The 17,266-nt window shown below is 39.7% G+C and overlaps 1 protein-coding gene across 6 annotated transcripts in view; it reads right to left on the bottom strand.

The window, feature by feature from the left end:
- The window catches only part of LOC109035592 (uncharacterized), a 33,521-nt gene extending 23,068 nt beyond the window's left edge, over window positions 1–10,453 (bottom strand). The window contains exon 1 of one of the 6 annotated variants that reach the window (XM_019049286.2): window positions 6,556–10,453. In XM_019049286.2, coding sequence (XP_018904831.2) covers window positions 6,556–9,934 — 3,379 coding nt within the window. In that variant the 5' untranslated portion in view covers window positions 9,935–10,453. Of the gene's footprint in view, window positions 1–6,543 lie in introns of all 6 variants that reach the window. The other 5 variants (XM_019049284.2, XM_019049288.2, XM_019049287.2 and 2 more) reach the window with 5 other exon arrangements.
- Between the last annotated feature and the right edge of the window lie 6,813 nt (window positions 10,454–17,266).

The raw sequence follows: 17,266 nt of genomic DNA on the forward strand, positions 1-17,266 counted from the left end.
ACTCCCGGCAAATTCTGCAGCAGCGTTTCAAATGTTGACTCTAATGCTTCCAACAGCCATCCGATGTCTAAGAGTTTATTCCTAGATTTAGGGATTTTCCGGAATTTCCAGGGATTTAGGGATTTTTCAGGAAATCTAGGGATTTTTTTTTGATGAGGTAAAGTTACCAAAAATCAACTTTTTAACCTCAATTCTAGCTTCGACAATCGAAAACATTTTTTCATCTATATTTTGTAGGCCTTTTTGGCAACACTATTTTCCCCGCAAATAAGCCGGAAATTAAAACGATTGCGTCCTTCGATGTACTTGACATTCAACTGCATTCAACCTGTTAATAATAAGAAATCAACTAATATTCTTTCATTTTATTGGTCTGGATTAGCACTGCTTTCAGAGAGCGCCAAAATTCAAACGAGCCAATCAGATTTAAATATTGCAAATCGCTACATCGAATGACATCATGATTCTTCATAAAAAAATGGCGCTTTTTGCAAAATCTAGGGATTTTTTAAGTATATTTGAGCAAATCTGGGGATTTAGGGATTTTTAGCGAAATCTAGGCATTTTTTTTTCTTCCCCGCTAGGGATTTAATATCGGAAGACTGGCTTCCAGTATCGTAGCGTTGATCGTCGCTGATGTCGAAATGGAACCTAATGCCGGACTTACTGTAACACCTCCATTCCTCAATTCCGGTGAGGAATACGTCTCTACCCTTAACTCAATATAAATATACAAATTGATAAGTGAGTGCTTTAGTCTCCTGAAAACAGAATTGCGAAACTTAAAATTGGAGTAAAATGATGAGTAAATGAAAAAATGGAACCAATTGATGGGATATGTCGCATGCCATTCTGACACAAAATATGGCGTCTATCGAATCACCTTAACTAAATAAAATAACCAAATTTTCAACTCTCAAACTATCAACTATCAACTATCAAAATTCAAACTATCAAAATTTCCAACAATGACAAAAATGATTGTAATATACCTATAATGTAATGAAATATACACGCTCTAATCATTTAATTTGTATTACCTTTATGTTATGTACCTACATGTTATACTATTTTTATAATAAATTTTGCCAACATGCTTTTCAATTCAGTCTACAACATTTCATTCCGACGTGGCAATAATGATTTATAATGCCCCTAAACATTAAAATGAATTACAATAGTAATGCCGCATTATAATGTCGTATTATACATCGCAACGATTCATGTCCTACTGATTATTGATTATTGTAAGATGAATTCTGTTTTCTCTGATTGTATGTTTCATACGTGCGAAGCAAGTACGGGTCACTAGAAACGTGGTTCGTACGGGTGGCTGATGAAATTGATCTTCGAATACCTTTTGATGAGCTAGGGAAATGGAACCATCTGCATCTCATGGACAATAAATAGTTGCCGTAATTAAGGTCATCCCGTGATTAAGGTGCCGTGATTTAAGTCATAAATTCTTCATCTAATTCTTGATTCATCTCCAAAATGTCTGCTAAAGCTTTCATGCGCTTCTCCTTGTATGCATGAATGAGCAAATTGGGTATCGAACAAGCGGACACTTTTTGAAAATTTAGATGATTCTGGACAATATCGTACAGAAGTCCACGAGCTGCAGATAGAACCATTACCTCTAGCTCATCAAAAGTTATTCGAAGATCATTCAACAACCTCTTTGACAAGTTGCAAAAACTTTTCGTTAACAATAGTGTCACACGGTACTAGGAATATTTACTATTTAACGAACCTTATATTTCCCTGACTCAGTCCTAAATTATAGAAGTATGCGTTACTTTTCCAGCAATCCAAAAAAAACAATTATACAAAAAACCAATACCTACACTTTCAGATATAAAAATGCAAATTTTTTGCAGCCTCGCTAAACGACTTATCAACCAGAGATTTTTTAGGAAGCGGACCTCCAAAGAGCTTTCAAAATTAAAAGTATACAACAAGTGATAATGCCATGTATTCGCCATATCAAAGCCCAATACACATTTATACACCGGCTACGTAAATCTGCTAAGTTACAAAACATGAATCGACAGTTGTCGGATTGTACATCAATGACAAAATGTGTCTAGGCCCTCATTCTTGACTACAACTACTGCCCCCAGAGCCGCTCTCCGACGCCAATGCGTTGGAGCTTCCTGCTTGTTTCTGTGTGCCTCGACGCATTTCGACCTCATTCATCGATGTTTCCCTATTTGAAGCTATGATAGATAACCATCGATTTAAGATGCTAGTTGAGAGGACTCTGTTTATCGATCATTTCCTATAGGTTTAAATGGCAGCTCAATCGTTTTATCGCAAAGCACTCCACGCCACCGTTGCGATAATTTTCAAGGTTCAGGTGGGATCTGGATAGATTCTTTCATGAAACCGAACGCCATGTTCGTAGCATTACTTGTGAGCGCACGAGCGGGTAACGAAAATTCCGTCCTTTAAAGAGAGAGAGGAGAATTGAATTGTAAGACAAATCGAAATAAAGATACCTGGGTCAGTTCAGATTCTAAAAAGTTACTGAATCTGTACTCACTCCATTTTAATCCATTAAAAAAATCGATTCTACGCGAGGCACTCTGATTCTTTTGATAGATATTGATGGGGAACTGCAAAACGTGTATCTTTTTTCCAGTCTTTTAAATCTCCGCTTCAATTTTATTTTATCAGAAAAGACCGAACATAGATTTTTTCTTGAAATTTCCACAGAATGATGTTCAAACAAAGGAGAAAAAGCATGGACATTTTTTTAAAAAAAAAAAGTTCGATTGTTGAATCGATATATCAAAAGATCTTGATTGATAGATAGCACTATAAACAAAGGATTTTGTCGATCAAGGTTGTTCAATTACGATTTAACAATCGACCTACTGTCGTGCGTACTTTATACCTCACTGTCAGGGCAAGCGAAGTCGGAACGCCTTCAATTTTTTGAATAGGCAACATGGACATCCATGGAGGACGAATAGTTGCATCAAGGCGCTTGTATGCATTTTGCGTTGCCTTATCACGCCCAGCCGACCATTTTCCATAACTTGAGAGGCAATATTCAATTCGAGTCGAATATATTTAGTGTTTCACTAGACCTTTCTATATTCACAAAGAAATTCAGAATGTTAAGGCCGAGCTAATTTTTTTTTTTTTTTTTTTTTCTTTTTTTTTTTTTTTTTTTACCTAGCATTTTTTCTTTTAAAATTTGATGGGGGAAGGGGCCGTGGAACGTGGTATGAGGATAGAAAAAAAATATGGTCACATGCTTATAGGTATGGGAGTTCTGTGATTTCCTCATTGTAGAATTTTTTTGATTTAAACGTAGATGGAAAGATTTTAAATCAATTTTTATCAGAGGAAGCTAGAGAATATTTAACCACCTAGTAGTTTTGACCTAGCGCAAGGAAGGGGATTAACGAAATCAGAGAGAGGAAAGAATAAGTTGATCTATGACGCTCTAAAAATGAAAAGCGACATCAATAAAGTTTAACGACACGCTAGATGCCTCACACTAACACCGTTCGTGACGCCGCCTGAGCTAGTTTCATCTCGAAGAAATTGGAGATGAGAGAGTCGAGCGCCTTTGCTCCAGAAAAAATAAATAAACTCCCTTGATTTCTCTTCTGTTTAGATTTTCTGCTCTTCAGTTCAACTCATCCTACATTTTTCAGAAAACGTAAACAATGCAGTATAAATAAAGTCCAGAATCTCCTCAATGAGTCGCAAAAAATAATAAATAAATAAAAGGAAGAAAATAATAAGCATCGCTTAAAAAAATTGAAACATTTAAATAGATTTAGATTGTGTTGCACGTGACGAGATGGGTCATCAACCCAATCCTGAATATAGCCCCGTGGCCAGCTGCCATTCCCTGGATTTTAATCTCACACGAGTACGCAATGAAAATTATTATCGATGAGCTTTTCTGCCGTGCTAAAGAAAAACGCCGTATCAACATTTGAGAGTTGCGAAATTTCCTATCAGAAAACAGTCATTTTTGAAGAAAATTATGAATATTTTTCCTTGCAATTTTCAGGAACTCTAGGTGAAATTGAGAACAAAAATATCGGAAAATTGAAGGAAAAATCTTTATAAATTTTCCCGAAAATTGGTGATTTACGGAAGGAAATTTGACAACGTCTGAAGGCTCACACAGCGTTTTTCCTTAGCATGGCAGTTTTTGTACCTTACTCTGTAATTTAAAATCATAAAAGTGTCATATCACGCATCATCTCATGCGTAACGCATAACGCCTGAGACTCGAAGCTTTTCAGGAGGTTGGACCGCGAAGTAAGGGAAGAAAGTACCCTCTAATGACCATCGAGTTCAAAACTTTAAATCGTAAAACGCTGCGAGATCATGTAAGCAACCACTGCAAAGAAATTAATTTGAATGATACAATTCCAAACAGCTCTTCTTGGTTAGCGGTGAGAGTAAAACTCAAAGTTAAGATTGACTGGGGGAACAGGAAAACGGAGGGAAAAATCGCGTAAAACAAGAATGTAAAAGAAGAACAAAGAAATAAAAAATCTGGCGAAGTTGTTAAGTTTGTGTACCATGACAGGTATATTATGTATGCGAGAAGGAACTGCGGAGCGAGGAGTTAGTCTTGTCATTTTTTCATGCGAAAATTGAGATCAGTCTTCGGTAGAAGTTCAAGTTCAGGGTCAAATAAAGTGTGAAAGTAGCAATAAACGATGAATTCAAAATTTAAAATTCTCGAGAAGAAAAAAAAAAACAAATCCGCTTATTCTGATTCGTGCTGAATATGGATTCGCGATTTCTTTTTTCATTCATATGTGTTTCTTATGTTAATATTTTAGTTTTAAACGATTTTAGAAGGCGACTAATTCGTCCTTCCGAATTGAAGGAGCGTCCACAAACGAACCGCATTAAGCTACATTAGCTACTGCCAAATTTAATCGGACAATGTTATTCTGTACATGGAAATGTTCGGGCAGATTTTTGTGTAAATTTCAGTGAATTTTTTGCAAAGTACCTACGAAGCAAATTCCTTATAACATTTTTTAAGGAATTCGCACAAAGGTTCTCTGGTATAAATTTGAATTGCCCATCAGATAAATTTGGCAATATCTGATGTCGCTTGGTTCCTTTCTGCTAAACGCGTGCCAAATGCTAATTATTTATATTTTTCTTATTTATCTCACTAACGGAGTTTGTTTCAAATCAAAAATATTTCACTATGAATCTTTTGGTGCCTTGTATCTTTCAAGTCTCCTGTAACATGCTTCATCCTCTCTAAAAAATCTCATATGGTATTTGACCATGACACTTCGAGAGCACTACACCTCTAAAATTGAATCCATCATTTATTGTAAATTTTCAAGATTAGGGGCGATGGATGAAAATAACGAGAACGCAATGGAGGGTTAAAATGCAATGGTAGTGTAAAAACAAACGATACTGAACTGATCAGATCCGGTAGATTTTGAACGACTAATGGTTTCTCGAAACTACGCTTACAGTTAAATTACTCTGTATTTTTATGGAAATTATCATGTTCGCTTCTGGACGCATATGTATATAGATATATTTCCCATCCCTTTCTTTTCTAATCGTTTCCACGACAAAATATCATTGGTTATCATCGGTCAACAAAACTATACTCGTATAATTCGTCACTTTCGATGTGTTTAGATGGCTTTGCGCTAGGAAAAAGCGAATATATATAAAGATATTTGCATCTCTACGTCTATAACGTTGACAAATAGCTGCTTAGAGTAAGGATTTAAGTATGAAATTACAAGATTAGAATTCCACCCAGTTAAGCTCTCTGTAAACCTCGTCTCGTTTCATAAAAATCATCTCCGAGACAAAGCACTTCTTCCTTTTATCCCAGAATTCTTGACAGATGAATGACCCCTCTTTCTTCATCTCATAAATACCTGACCACGCTTCTGTCATTACTTCAAACTTTTGAAGTGCCTGTAAATTGAGATATCTCCAATTTTATCGCAGTCTGTACTAGCATTTCATCCGAATAAGAGTGATATCCACATGAAACGTTTGGAAATGAGCAAAACCTGTTTCAGACTACAGGTCGAACTTTATAGGAAACTTTTCAAATTGTTTTTTAACTTGAAACTCATACCTTCGGATTCAACTAATTATGTAAACTGAAAGTTTAATGCTAGAAGTAATTTTGAGGAGATTTTAAGTTCAGAGATTTTTGAAGGGAGCGTCTCAAAGAGCTCATCTTCAGTAAAATTTGATAGGTACTCATGGTGCCGGATCATTCGGTTAAAAAAGTAATAAATATAGTGGCGATAGTAAAAAACTTCACTCCCCATGGACGGATAAATTATATTTATTTTATTTATACTGCAAGCTACACGCTTGCAGTTACCTAGCAACCTATGCAGATTGTGCAGTGAAAACTTTGGCAGTATTATTGGTAGATGGTGCGTTTGAAATTCGACACAAATCAACTGCAATTTACGATTTTTACTCGACGAAATTCGACTCGTGAACTAACGGATCTGGTTAGTTCTGTATCCTAGGGGAGAAAATAGTGTAAATGACCTATATTGGTACCCTGGCCTAGGAATGTTCCCGCTGGGCTACTTGGTGGATGGGATTCAAACCCTGAGTCTTCAGATGATGTACTCTTTCGATTACCGGTGCGCTGTTTCACTTCACCTTGATCATTGGAGGACTCCGAAGAGCAGGAACTGGACTCGTCATCGCTTTCGTCACCTGAACATTCTCCATCCTCTTTGACTTCCTCTTCTTGCGGCGACGAAGAATTCTTGTCACTGTCACTTCCCGTTTCAGCGCGACTCTTATCGTCAGAACTTTCTGAAGTCGGCTCTACACATCGTGATTCGGCGCCTTTCGTAACGCCACTTTCCGAGCAAATTTCTCCACCTTTCACTTCTTTTTTAGATTCCTTCACTTGCACTACTTCATCATTATTTTTCGAGACCTCTTTTACCTCTCTTTCGTTTTGGGATGAGACTTCTACTACATTGTTTGCCTTTTCATACTTTGCAGGCGACTTCTTATTGGTTTTTCTGGTGATGATCGGCGAAATGTTTATCACATCAGCTGACTTTTCTACTCCTTGCGTGTCTCCTGGTTTTGGCTTTATCATACATGAGCTATCAAGTGGTTCACTAGTTTGTATCACAGGTGCACAAGTACTTTTCGAGGATTTTTCCACCACTTCAACGACTCGAGATGGCTGCTCAACATTTTTTGCCTTTTTAGCTCTTGCAGGGGACTTTTTATTCGTTTTTTCAGAGATGATTGGTGGGACGTTTATTAAAGCAGACGATTTCTCTGCTCTAAGCTTGGCCTTCGCTTCTGGTTTTATTGAAGCTGAGCTATCAAGTAACTCACTTGTTTGTATCACAGGTGTATCGCTTTTTGAGTCGTTGGTTATTTTAGTCTCATCCACGGACGTTTCGTTTTTTAAAGTCGTCTTGTCATTATTTTTAACTGCAGAAATTTTCTTGGCAAGCCCATGGTTTTTCTTGTCAGGTTCTTTTATCTTCGAAACGCTAATTTCGGCGGGACAATTATTTTCCACTTTTTCTTCTCGCGAGCTTAATTGATTTTTACAAACCGTTTGATTGCTAACATACGGATGTTTATCGTTCGCTTTTTTTCTATCATCCTTTTCATTGGTCGAAATTTCATTCGAAGGGTTAATCTTTTTTGGTTGGGTTTTACATGGTTTGATTTCTTCAGATACTTTAACGGTAACAGCCTCCACGGGCATACTTTCATGTTTTGAAGTTTCGCATATCACAGTGTCTTTCTGGGTAATCTGCACACCTTTTACTTTAGTGCCTTCATTGTTTTTCACTACATCGACTTTTACCTTTTTATTATCAGGCAATTCGATTTTTTTCAAGCACTGTGAATTTTTTAAACCATCTAAAGATTTTGTTTGTGGAGTTGGGGAGTTTTCAGAATCTTCCAGTTTCTCTAACTTTTGTTCCGATTCTTTGAAGTCAATATTTTGTTTTTCTGGCTTTAGATGTATTTTAGAATCAATATAATTTGTTTGAATGGTCCCTCCATCATTTCCTATCCTTGAGATCTCGGGTGTTTGCTTTTTAATGTCCAATGCTTTGAATTTCCAGGCTTTATCATTTGTTTGGTTTTGCACAGGTTTAGACTGCTCAGACGTTCTATTAGTCATGGTTTTATGCAAATTTACGTTTTCGACGCATGGCGCAGCTAAATTTTCTGTCATTACCTTCTCTTTCCTCTGCACCTCCGATGATTTTTCAAGAGGCTTATCTTTAGTGATTGAAATATCAACCGCAGATTGAGAGGTTGTACGGGGATTGAACGGATCTGTTTCTTGTTTGCACTTTTTATTTGTGGCGGTGTTCTCCGTTTTACCTACTTTCAATGCAGGTTTTCCTGATACTCCTTGAGGAGAAACTGTAGATCCTAAGGTTTCAACTACTTTGTTGAATATTTTTTTAGCCTTACTATTCTTATCATTTGATTTGAGACTGACGTCTTGTAACTGAGCATTATTCTTGTCCGAGTCAAAATTCCTGACCTCGAAGGAAGCTTCTACTTTCGCCTTCGAATCCTCTCCAGGGGCAATCGTATCTGCTTGAAATATTGGAGACAGACAACTATTCCCGCCATTAATGATAAGCGGCTTCAACTGTGCATTTTTATTCGATAAGTCTTTTTTCTTCCGTTTCACAGGCTTTTTATTAGTGCTGAGATCAATGTTTCCACTGGCATTGCTATCTTTATCAGAAAACACGTTTTCAGTCTTATTTTGTGCTGAGTTATCACTTAGTTTGCTTGCCGACTCGTAGTCATCATTGGTAGTCACCGTCACTTGATAATCAATCAATTTCGGTGCCTTTCTCGCAGGCGACTTCAAGGACTCCTCTATTTCGACTGAAAATGCCAATTTAGGTTTTTTCCCCTCGTTGATAGGCGGTGTCGGCTCGCTATCAAGACTCGACTGTTTGGGACTGAGCTCAACGCTTTGCTCGAGCACCGTCGGCAGTGCTATTTCCTTGGGCTTGCTCCGAGTAGCGAACCTCTTCTTGCTCTCTTTGAGGTGCTCCAAGGACAGATCCTCCGCCGGGCCGTCGCCCGAAGCCGGGAGCCGGATATAAAACTTCTTCCTGGAGAGGAATAATTTCGGCTCGGATCTGCGCCTGGCCGTCGCCGAACGGATCAAATTCTCCTCGGGTTTCTCCACCTGGACATCTCCGCTGCTGCTCCGCCGACACTTGGGATACTCGTTGCTCTTCATCTCCTCCAAGATGAGGTTGTCGAACCAGGCCTCCTCCTCGCGCAAGATATCCTCGCTGACGGAGGGCTTCCGGAAAACGACTTGCTCCGGGATCGGCTCCACCTCGGAAGGGATGCTGGGTCTCTTGGTCGAGAAGTATCGTTTGATCGAGCCGCTCCCTCGTTTCGCTTCTTTATCCGCGGCGGTCGTCGTCTCTTTCTCGTCGGCCTTGTTCCTGATCAAGAACTTCTCGACGAGCCGCTCCCCGGGCGTTTTCCGTCGGGATTTCGGGCTGTCTTTCTTGCGAAGCGTCTGGATGCGGACGACGGTGCGGCCGCGGTGGATCTTGCCGAAGACGGGACTCCCGGCCTTGGCAGGGCGCGTCCGGGAAGGAGAGACATTGATACTCTCGGTATCCCGGAAGTGAGGTCGCTGCAACTGGAAATGGGGCTTGGGGAGCACGCGCGAGAGCTCGCGGTACACCGGCGAAACGGTCTCGGATATGGACGACAACAACGGGAAGTACGGTCTTCCCAAACTCCGGCCTCCCGAACTGCTACTCGACGACGATAGCGCATTCGTTGGCGAGTATCCGGACGAGTACCCGAAGTTCCGGCCGAAGGTCGGCGAGTACGGCGGCGGGGAGAAGGGCGGCGAGTAGCTGTGGACCGAGTAGTCAGAGAAATAAGGCATTGTCGCAACCGACGAGGAACCCTGGCTTGGAATCTCTGCTGCTGCGGCGGCTCAAGGCATCCAGCTCTCGGTTATCCCATAGTGTTGCAACTGCCAGGAACTTGCGACACGAATCCGATGCGGCACTCTTTCACTGTCACTATCACAACACTAATCCAGTGGGAGCGTGATCGAGTACGAAAGCCGACGGGGTCACTCTAGCTCCTCGGTGGAGGAAAGGGATGGCGCTCCGGGTCCGGTCGAGGAAGCCGAACTCTGCGACTCGCGGTCCAACACTGATGAGGCGTCTCGTCCGATCCGGCGATGTTGGATGCGGCCGCCGCGCCGTCGGGGGAGGGGGGGGGACGGGGCTGCGGGGCAGTTTCTGCTGCTTCTCCACTGCTTTATGCTAAACGTGGAAACTAGGAAGGGACTGCAACGGGGTGAGGAGGCGAGGGGTCGGGCAGAAGAGCAGAGAGATTCAACTTGAAAGCACTATTTATAGGTCAATGATGTCATGAAGAAAGGCGGCTAATGAGCCAAACATAATATCTTGTCCAAATCTCCCACCGTCCATCGCGAAAATGATAACAAAAACAATGTTGGGAGCCCGTCTGGCGTCGTTAACACCTGCTGCTAGCAATGACCTTCCGCGCGACGCAGTTACATGTGTAAAAGTGTGAGTGCAAAATCGAGTACTGTAAGAAATATCGTTCATCTGTCTCCGAGGCTTTAGCTTCGGTCGTCACTTCCTATGCGAATTCTTCTTCTTTTTCAGCTAGCGCTGGTACTGCTCAGGCTTTAAATTGTCAGTTTGTTTACATGCTGGCTTACAGAAATGCCCGCTCCCTGCTTTAGTGCGCAAATTCGTTTTTCACACGTCCATTAATGGATGAATTTTCGACTGCTTCGGCGGTGACATAGGGTCATTAACTACGAAAAACAGCATGACTTGCATTCTGCGGAGCTAAACAAATAGGAAAACTTCCCTAGAACCGTTTTGTGACAATGTATTTACTCTGACGCATTCTGCAACATTAAAAAAAAAAACCCTTTAAAAGACGCAGAGCTGATACTGATTTCGTCTTTAAACTCAGTCAGTGGAAACTCATAACCTGGTGAGCGTCATCAAGTGCTGCTAAGATCATGTAACTGTCTCTCTCATTTGATGAGAATCCGGTAATTTGAGAATAACGGGTTCTTTCTTGAAAACAAGTCCAACCCTTGGATAAAATTCCACAATTGAAAAGTCCATGGGGCGACGGCATTTAGGTTTAACTATATTGAGAAACATTATGCACAGGGCCGGATTAAGGGGGTGGCCACATAGGCTGCGGCCCATGGCGGCAAAATGTAAGGGGCGGCAAATTTTGCAATCTTTTTGAATGTAGGTATCAAAAAAGAGAGCAAAAAATCGGATTCAGAAAATAAATTACAAACGAGAAAAGGCGACAAAATCTCTCATTACCTGAGAGTGAAAGTATAGTAATTTCTAATTTTGTCGTCTTTTGGTGTCACCGGTGAGACACCTTTAATTAGTTGAGTTAAGAGAGAAACCAAACACGCAATTTAACCTGGAACGGAGCGGTGCGGCGGCGGTCGGCATGAGACGCATAGCGCCTACAAGACTGCATGAATACTTCACGCATTGCGACAAACACACTGCGGTCAGCAGCAGTCGGCTTGAGACGCATAGCGCCTACAAGACTGCATGAATACTTCACGCATTGCGCCAACACAGTGCGGTCGGCGCAGCGGCGGCGGAAGTTAAAATATTTAACCACATTTATGTTTGTTCTGTCATAATTTTTTCGTTCGTTTTTTATAAATGGAAGGCCTTGTCCAAACAGGGATGGGTTTACGGAACTGAACTTTTGTTAGTGTTGACATGGCTTTCACAAAAAATGTGCCCAACACGAGTAAACGCGTCTCATACACCCCTCCCCCACCGGCACTTGATGGTTTTTATGATCGTATTCGACAGATCACACAGGTGAGATGATATTGATTTCGATTGGTTCAACATGTAAACACAGCCTCAAAAGTCAATTTAGAAATCTAAGTTAAAGGGTCTTATGTGATCAAATTTTCATTCTCTTGAGTACTAAAGGGCAATGAAAAGTGAAATTGTTAGGAATTTTATCATTTTCAACTTTTCCTAATTAAACCTTAATATTTTTGTTTGAGGTTATGTTCTATTGTTTTGAACCAAACGATACATCGAACCTTCGTCGAATAAAATCCGGCCCTGTATGCACCATCTTCGCAACACCACTAACAACTTCTTAGGTTTTCAATTTTTACTCTTCAAATATTCAGAATCATTCCCCAGCATTTCTGAAAATTGGTACACGCAATTTATGGGCCCATTATTCTTCAATAAAGGGCACTCCAGGAACTAACGTTTGCACTTCTATTCAAGTCAGTTGAAAAAATTTCAACATTTCCTCTAATTTTGTTTAGAACGATGCTTTATCGCACTGATGATTGATTAATTTACCCTGTCTACGACTTGGATCATTTTCAGAAAACATGAGCTGCTTGTTATCTGCCGTTGTCAAATTTGTTATCAAATTACAATTTTTTTCATCAGTAAAAGCCACAGAGTTACACCCAATGATTCTGCATTTTGCTGTTCTATCCTAGTTCTGTGAAATATACAGAAAAATCCGTATGTTACTCTCCTCCAATCCTAAAAAGAGGAAATAAGGGAGACAATTAGAATGATACAAGATAATTTGCAAGGACTGTTTTAGTAAATGGCCGTTTTTGGCCACAGCTCATGCCTTTAAAATATTGAACAGAAAAGACAGTTAGCCACGCCTAGTTAAGTTAAGCGATAAATTTTTCATTTCCTTTTTGATCTCATGCCTTTTTTGAAAAGTTGTTTGTAATTTGTGAGAATTATATGGATTGGTTACACAAATCGTTAGAACTGACAACGAATGCAGATAAAAGAGAAGCAGATGTTCCAAGCTAGATTTTTATTTTGGGTATTTAAAAATAAGACGAAATGTGTTATTAGTTATTCATGGCTGTTTTTTCATTTAACACTCAGTTAAGTAATACCCGAGATATATTTTCGAAAAACGAAAGAACTGAGTGTGGAAGTTCCCAATTTTTCAGAATTCGTCGAATTAATATTGCCAACGGGTTACTCTTTGGAGGCGTCTTCCTAAAGAATACCTTTCTTTCAAAGTGTATTTAAAGTAATTTTAAGTATGAGCGTGGCTGACTAGTTTCACTCGTCAGTTTTTTTATTTTTCCCCCTGGCTCATGCTCATTTTTTCCGGCTAGTTAATCGCACACCTTTAACCGCGCTACCTTTACAAACAGGCGTAAGAGTCACTAAAAAACTCAATGTGCTCGGACTCTCAAGACCTCGCGTAATATTAGAATGGAGAGTATAGCGTCCTCACAATTCGTCGCTCGTCTAACGGAGGGGCTCATATTTCCATTTCCACAAGAGCCCTGAAAAGCATGGAATCGTATAGGCGGCAGGGCTCATCTCAAAATGTAGTCAAGCTCTCCCGTCATAAGATCAACGAATTTTTTCATGCTATATCCGCTAATATATTAAAGACCGCGCCGTGAACTCGATTTATTAAATCAGATGTTTTATTCGATTGGCTCAAATCCAGGGGCAGCTTGGACGCTGCGTCGGACGCCTTCAAAATGCATTTATCAATTTGTATTGGTCTTTCCTCACTTCTGAAAAACTTATTTTTAACTCATTTTTACGCTGTACACAACTGATAATTACATTTCGGTTCAAAAATTGACTACATCTCTGTTCTTTGCACTCTTTTTTAGTATAGTCCTTTAAAATCATGACATAAGAGCCAACGGATTCATTTAAAAAAATGCCTTATCCATGACACCAAAGACACACTCCTTGGGGAATTGACCTAGGTTCATGGGTAAAATCGGAAGTCTTCTGTTAACTGTGCGAATATATCACATGGGTATGTCTATGTAGAAACCTAGACACACTTCTCCTTGCTCGTGGTGTTTCAAAGTCCCCCATTTTATTATCATATTTTTATGAAAATATCACCATCTTTTCTTGCATGCCGTATTCAGGAAATATTTCCCTCTCTCCATCTCTCCTGTAAAAACTGTACTCCGATGCCCTAAAAATGAGCTTATAAGAAATGCAATTCCAACGGATGATACATTTTATTACTTTGATAAGTAAGCAGAAATTGTTTGCCTCTCATTGAACTATTTTCTATGAATTATTCTTAAATTGTTTCACTCTTAATTAAAATTTAACAACCTCTTTTGCTTCTATGGGCTTAATTCTGTTTTCGTGGAAAAAACTACAAGTAATTACAGATTGAAAGTCAGGAAAAGTGAAAAAGAAAAGGGAAAAACAACATATAAAGGTTGGTAAAAGGAAAAATTTCTGCAAATTCAAAGGAAAAAGCGATAAAAATATATATGAAACTTTGAGAGATACCCTGGTAAAAATTGGCGATAGGAGCTGCGTTTCAAAATACCATACGAGTTCTTATAGCCGACTGACACTGAAGAAGGCGATAGAAAATCATATAGCTGGCTGTAGAAAGTGGAAATGATCATACGGCCGGGCTACACGAAGCGATAAAAAATTAAACAGCCGGGCTACAGTTCCTGTCGCCGGGCTTTACACTTTATCGCCTGGCTATTGCTTTTTCGCCATCGGCTAAAAAGACTATAAGAAATTGTGTAGAAATTCGTGTGCTTTGTAAATCCATAAGTTTGTACGGAATCACCATAATATTTCCAAAACGCACATTATATTTTCCTTTCCTACATATTGGTTCTCATCAATTAAAATCAGAATAATCCATACATAATGTGCAAACATTTCAAAGTCATGAGTTGAACAACGCTGACTCCGCGAGATTAAATAGTAGGGCCTAACACAAAGCGGAGCTGCACGCACTGGCGCCTACAAACCTAACAGGGATACTTCACGCATTGCAGGTTTGTAGGCGCAATGCGCGTTCCGCGCTGGCTGCCCGCCCGCCGCGCCGCGCCGAGCCGCGCCGCAGCATACCACGGCGCTTGAAGCAATTATTTCACACCAGAGGTATTGTACAGTATCGTACAAAATTGAAGGCGCTCCAACATATTAGAAATGACAGGCATCATTCAAAAATACGGAGCTTTCCTCGCAAAATAAATCAAGATACTACGGCCCAAAAAGAGAGCGGTAGTCCAAAAACTCACTAAGTCCTAGCATCCGTAGTTAGTAACGTTTAGCATACACTTTATCGTCAGGCTGTTGCTTAATCACCATCGGCTGTAAAAGGCTATAAGAAATTGTGTTATCGGCTATGAAGCTATTGGAAATCTTACAGTCGGCTGTAGGTCTATGGTATTTTGGAACACAGATTCTACACTGAAAAAAAAGTAGTTAGCGTTGAGAACTAATTTGATAAGTTCTCGCCAAGTAGAATCAAAATTAGGCTTCAGAACTAATTTATTGTACTGAAGCACCAATCAATTCGCTTCATACGCTGACTTGACTTTACTAGAGCGCGAACCAGAATTGAAAAACAGCACTAGCTGTAAAATTAGCGCTGTGGTAAGACAAATTCACTTTCGGGTCAAACTAATTCGCCCTCAACGCTAACTGCCACATTGTCCGTTACATTTATTTAGTTTCGAAAAAGTGGCGTCGGTACAACAACCTCAATCGCGTCAGCTCGTGAAAATCAATTAAAATGTGAAATTTCGGGCTCGTTTGACAATGTAAATACTCCCGGTATGATTTATAGTGTCCTCTCTTTCTTGAAAACGTTCGAAAGCAACATAAATAAACCTGTTAAGGTTAGAAATCGTCTGTTCGATTCGAAACGTAAACAAGCATGATATTCGTTGGAGTCGTCAATCTTCTGTATTAAATTGCGATTAAAGCGTTCCGCGTTCAGTTTATATTTTACGAAAATCTGTGAACTTACTGCTTACTTCTATAGTTCGTGTTCTCCCGTAATTTCAAAAGAATATCTCAAGTGTTCGGACGAGATATGTTTATTCAGTGTGAACATTCGCTACCGTTTCATGTGTGAAGGTGTCTCTCTCTAAAGGATAATTCTGTCTACTTGCACATACCTATGGGATATTCCTTTCCTCTGCCGTTCATTTGGAACCGGTCAGTTTATTTTTACCTCTCGTCTTTTAAGAAATCTTCTTTTCCTGAAAGTATTGTCCAGTTATCATTCGCTAAGCCGTTTCTCTCCTCTCTCAGTTTTGAGGTTAGGTTGACCCAACCCTACCGAATGCGAATTAGAGTAGCGGAATTAGTTTCCAGCACTAATAGTGGTTAGTGTACAGAAACCAAAAATCATGTGTGTCCAAATCACACAATTTGAGTTAGTGTATAGAAACCATTTTTAGTCCTCTGACGCTAACTCATTTTTTTCAGTGTACAGCCAATTTTTACCAGGGATATATTGATTTTAAGAACTAGACTTAATTTTGCGTAAATTTTTGATGACATTTCAGACAAATCCTATGATTGGATGAAGTCTCAGACTAGATGATTGGTCGCCGAGAGCGATGGAAAGAGGGGGTTCGGTTAGCGCTAGAATGAAGTTAACTAAAGTTGCATTCTTTTTCCATGAAAAAATTGAAATAAAAAAGGCTCTGATGCGTTCTGCCTAAACATAACCCTGTACGTTTGGTTATTGTATAATCACAAAATTTTATAAGAGTTGCTACACCATACAGGATGTTATAAAAGTCCCCCGGACCCCGGTAGCCTCTTACCTAAATGAGGTAAAGATTCAAAACTTGATGGACATTCCTAGATTAAAGAGAGCTACTTTTCGGTCCCTCTAAAATTTTCAGGGACACCCCCTATAGAGGCAGCCGATCCCAACTTTTTTTTTCAAATAGAGAGACCCTCTTGTGATACTTCGTTTAAAAGTACACAATTGAAGAACAATTCCACACAAACTTGAAGCCAGTATCTGAGATCGTATGAAAATGGTGAAAACCCGTTTGAAAAAGCGAATTAGACGCTATATTTTTTAAAAAACCGAGTTTTTAGGCAACTTTTTCCCAGTTAGAAGACCTATCGTATCTGATATGATAGAAGAGCCTGCTGTGCCTAGCCTAAACTTGATTTGGCAAAAGGCTCATTCTCAATACCAGTTTTTGAAAGAATACCCAATCGCCCAAAATATCAGAGAGCCATTGCCAAATGTGGAAGTAAGCATATCGATAGGTTCCTGGGAATAATTATTAGCCCTTTTCCTTGAGATTTTCATGGTTCAACTGAGGGCAGGAAAACTGCAACGTGCCTCATTGGTGCCTAGGGTTTTTTAAGACTTGAAATATACGAATATCTTAATTAAATTA

The sequence above is a fragment of the Bemisia tabaci genome, chromosome 1 (genome assembly GCF_918797505.1).
Source record: "Bemisia tabaci chromosome 1, PGI_BMITA_v3".
NCBI lineage: Eukaryota > Metazoa > Arthropoda > Insecta > Hemiptera > Aleyrodidae > Bemisia > Bemisia tabaci.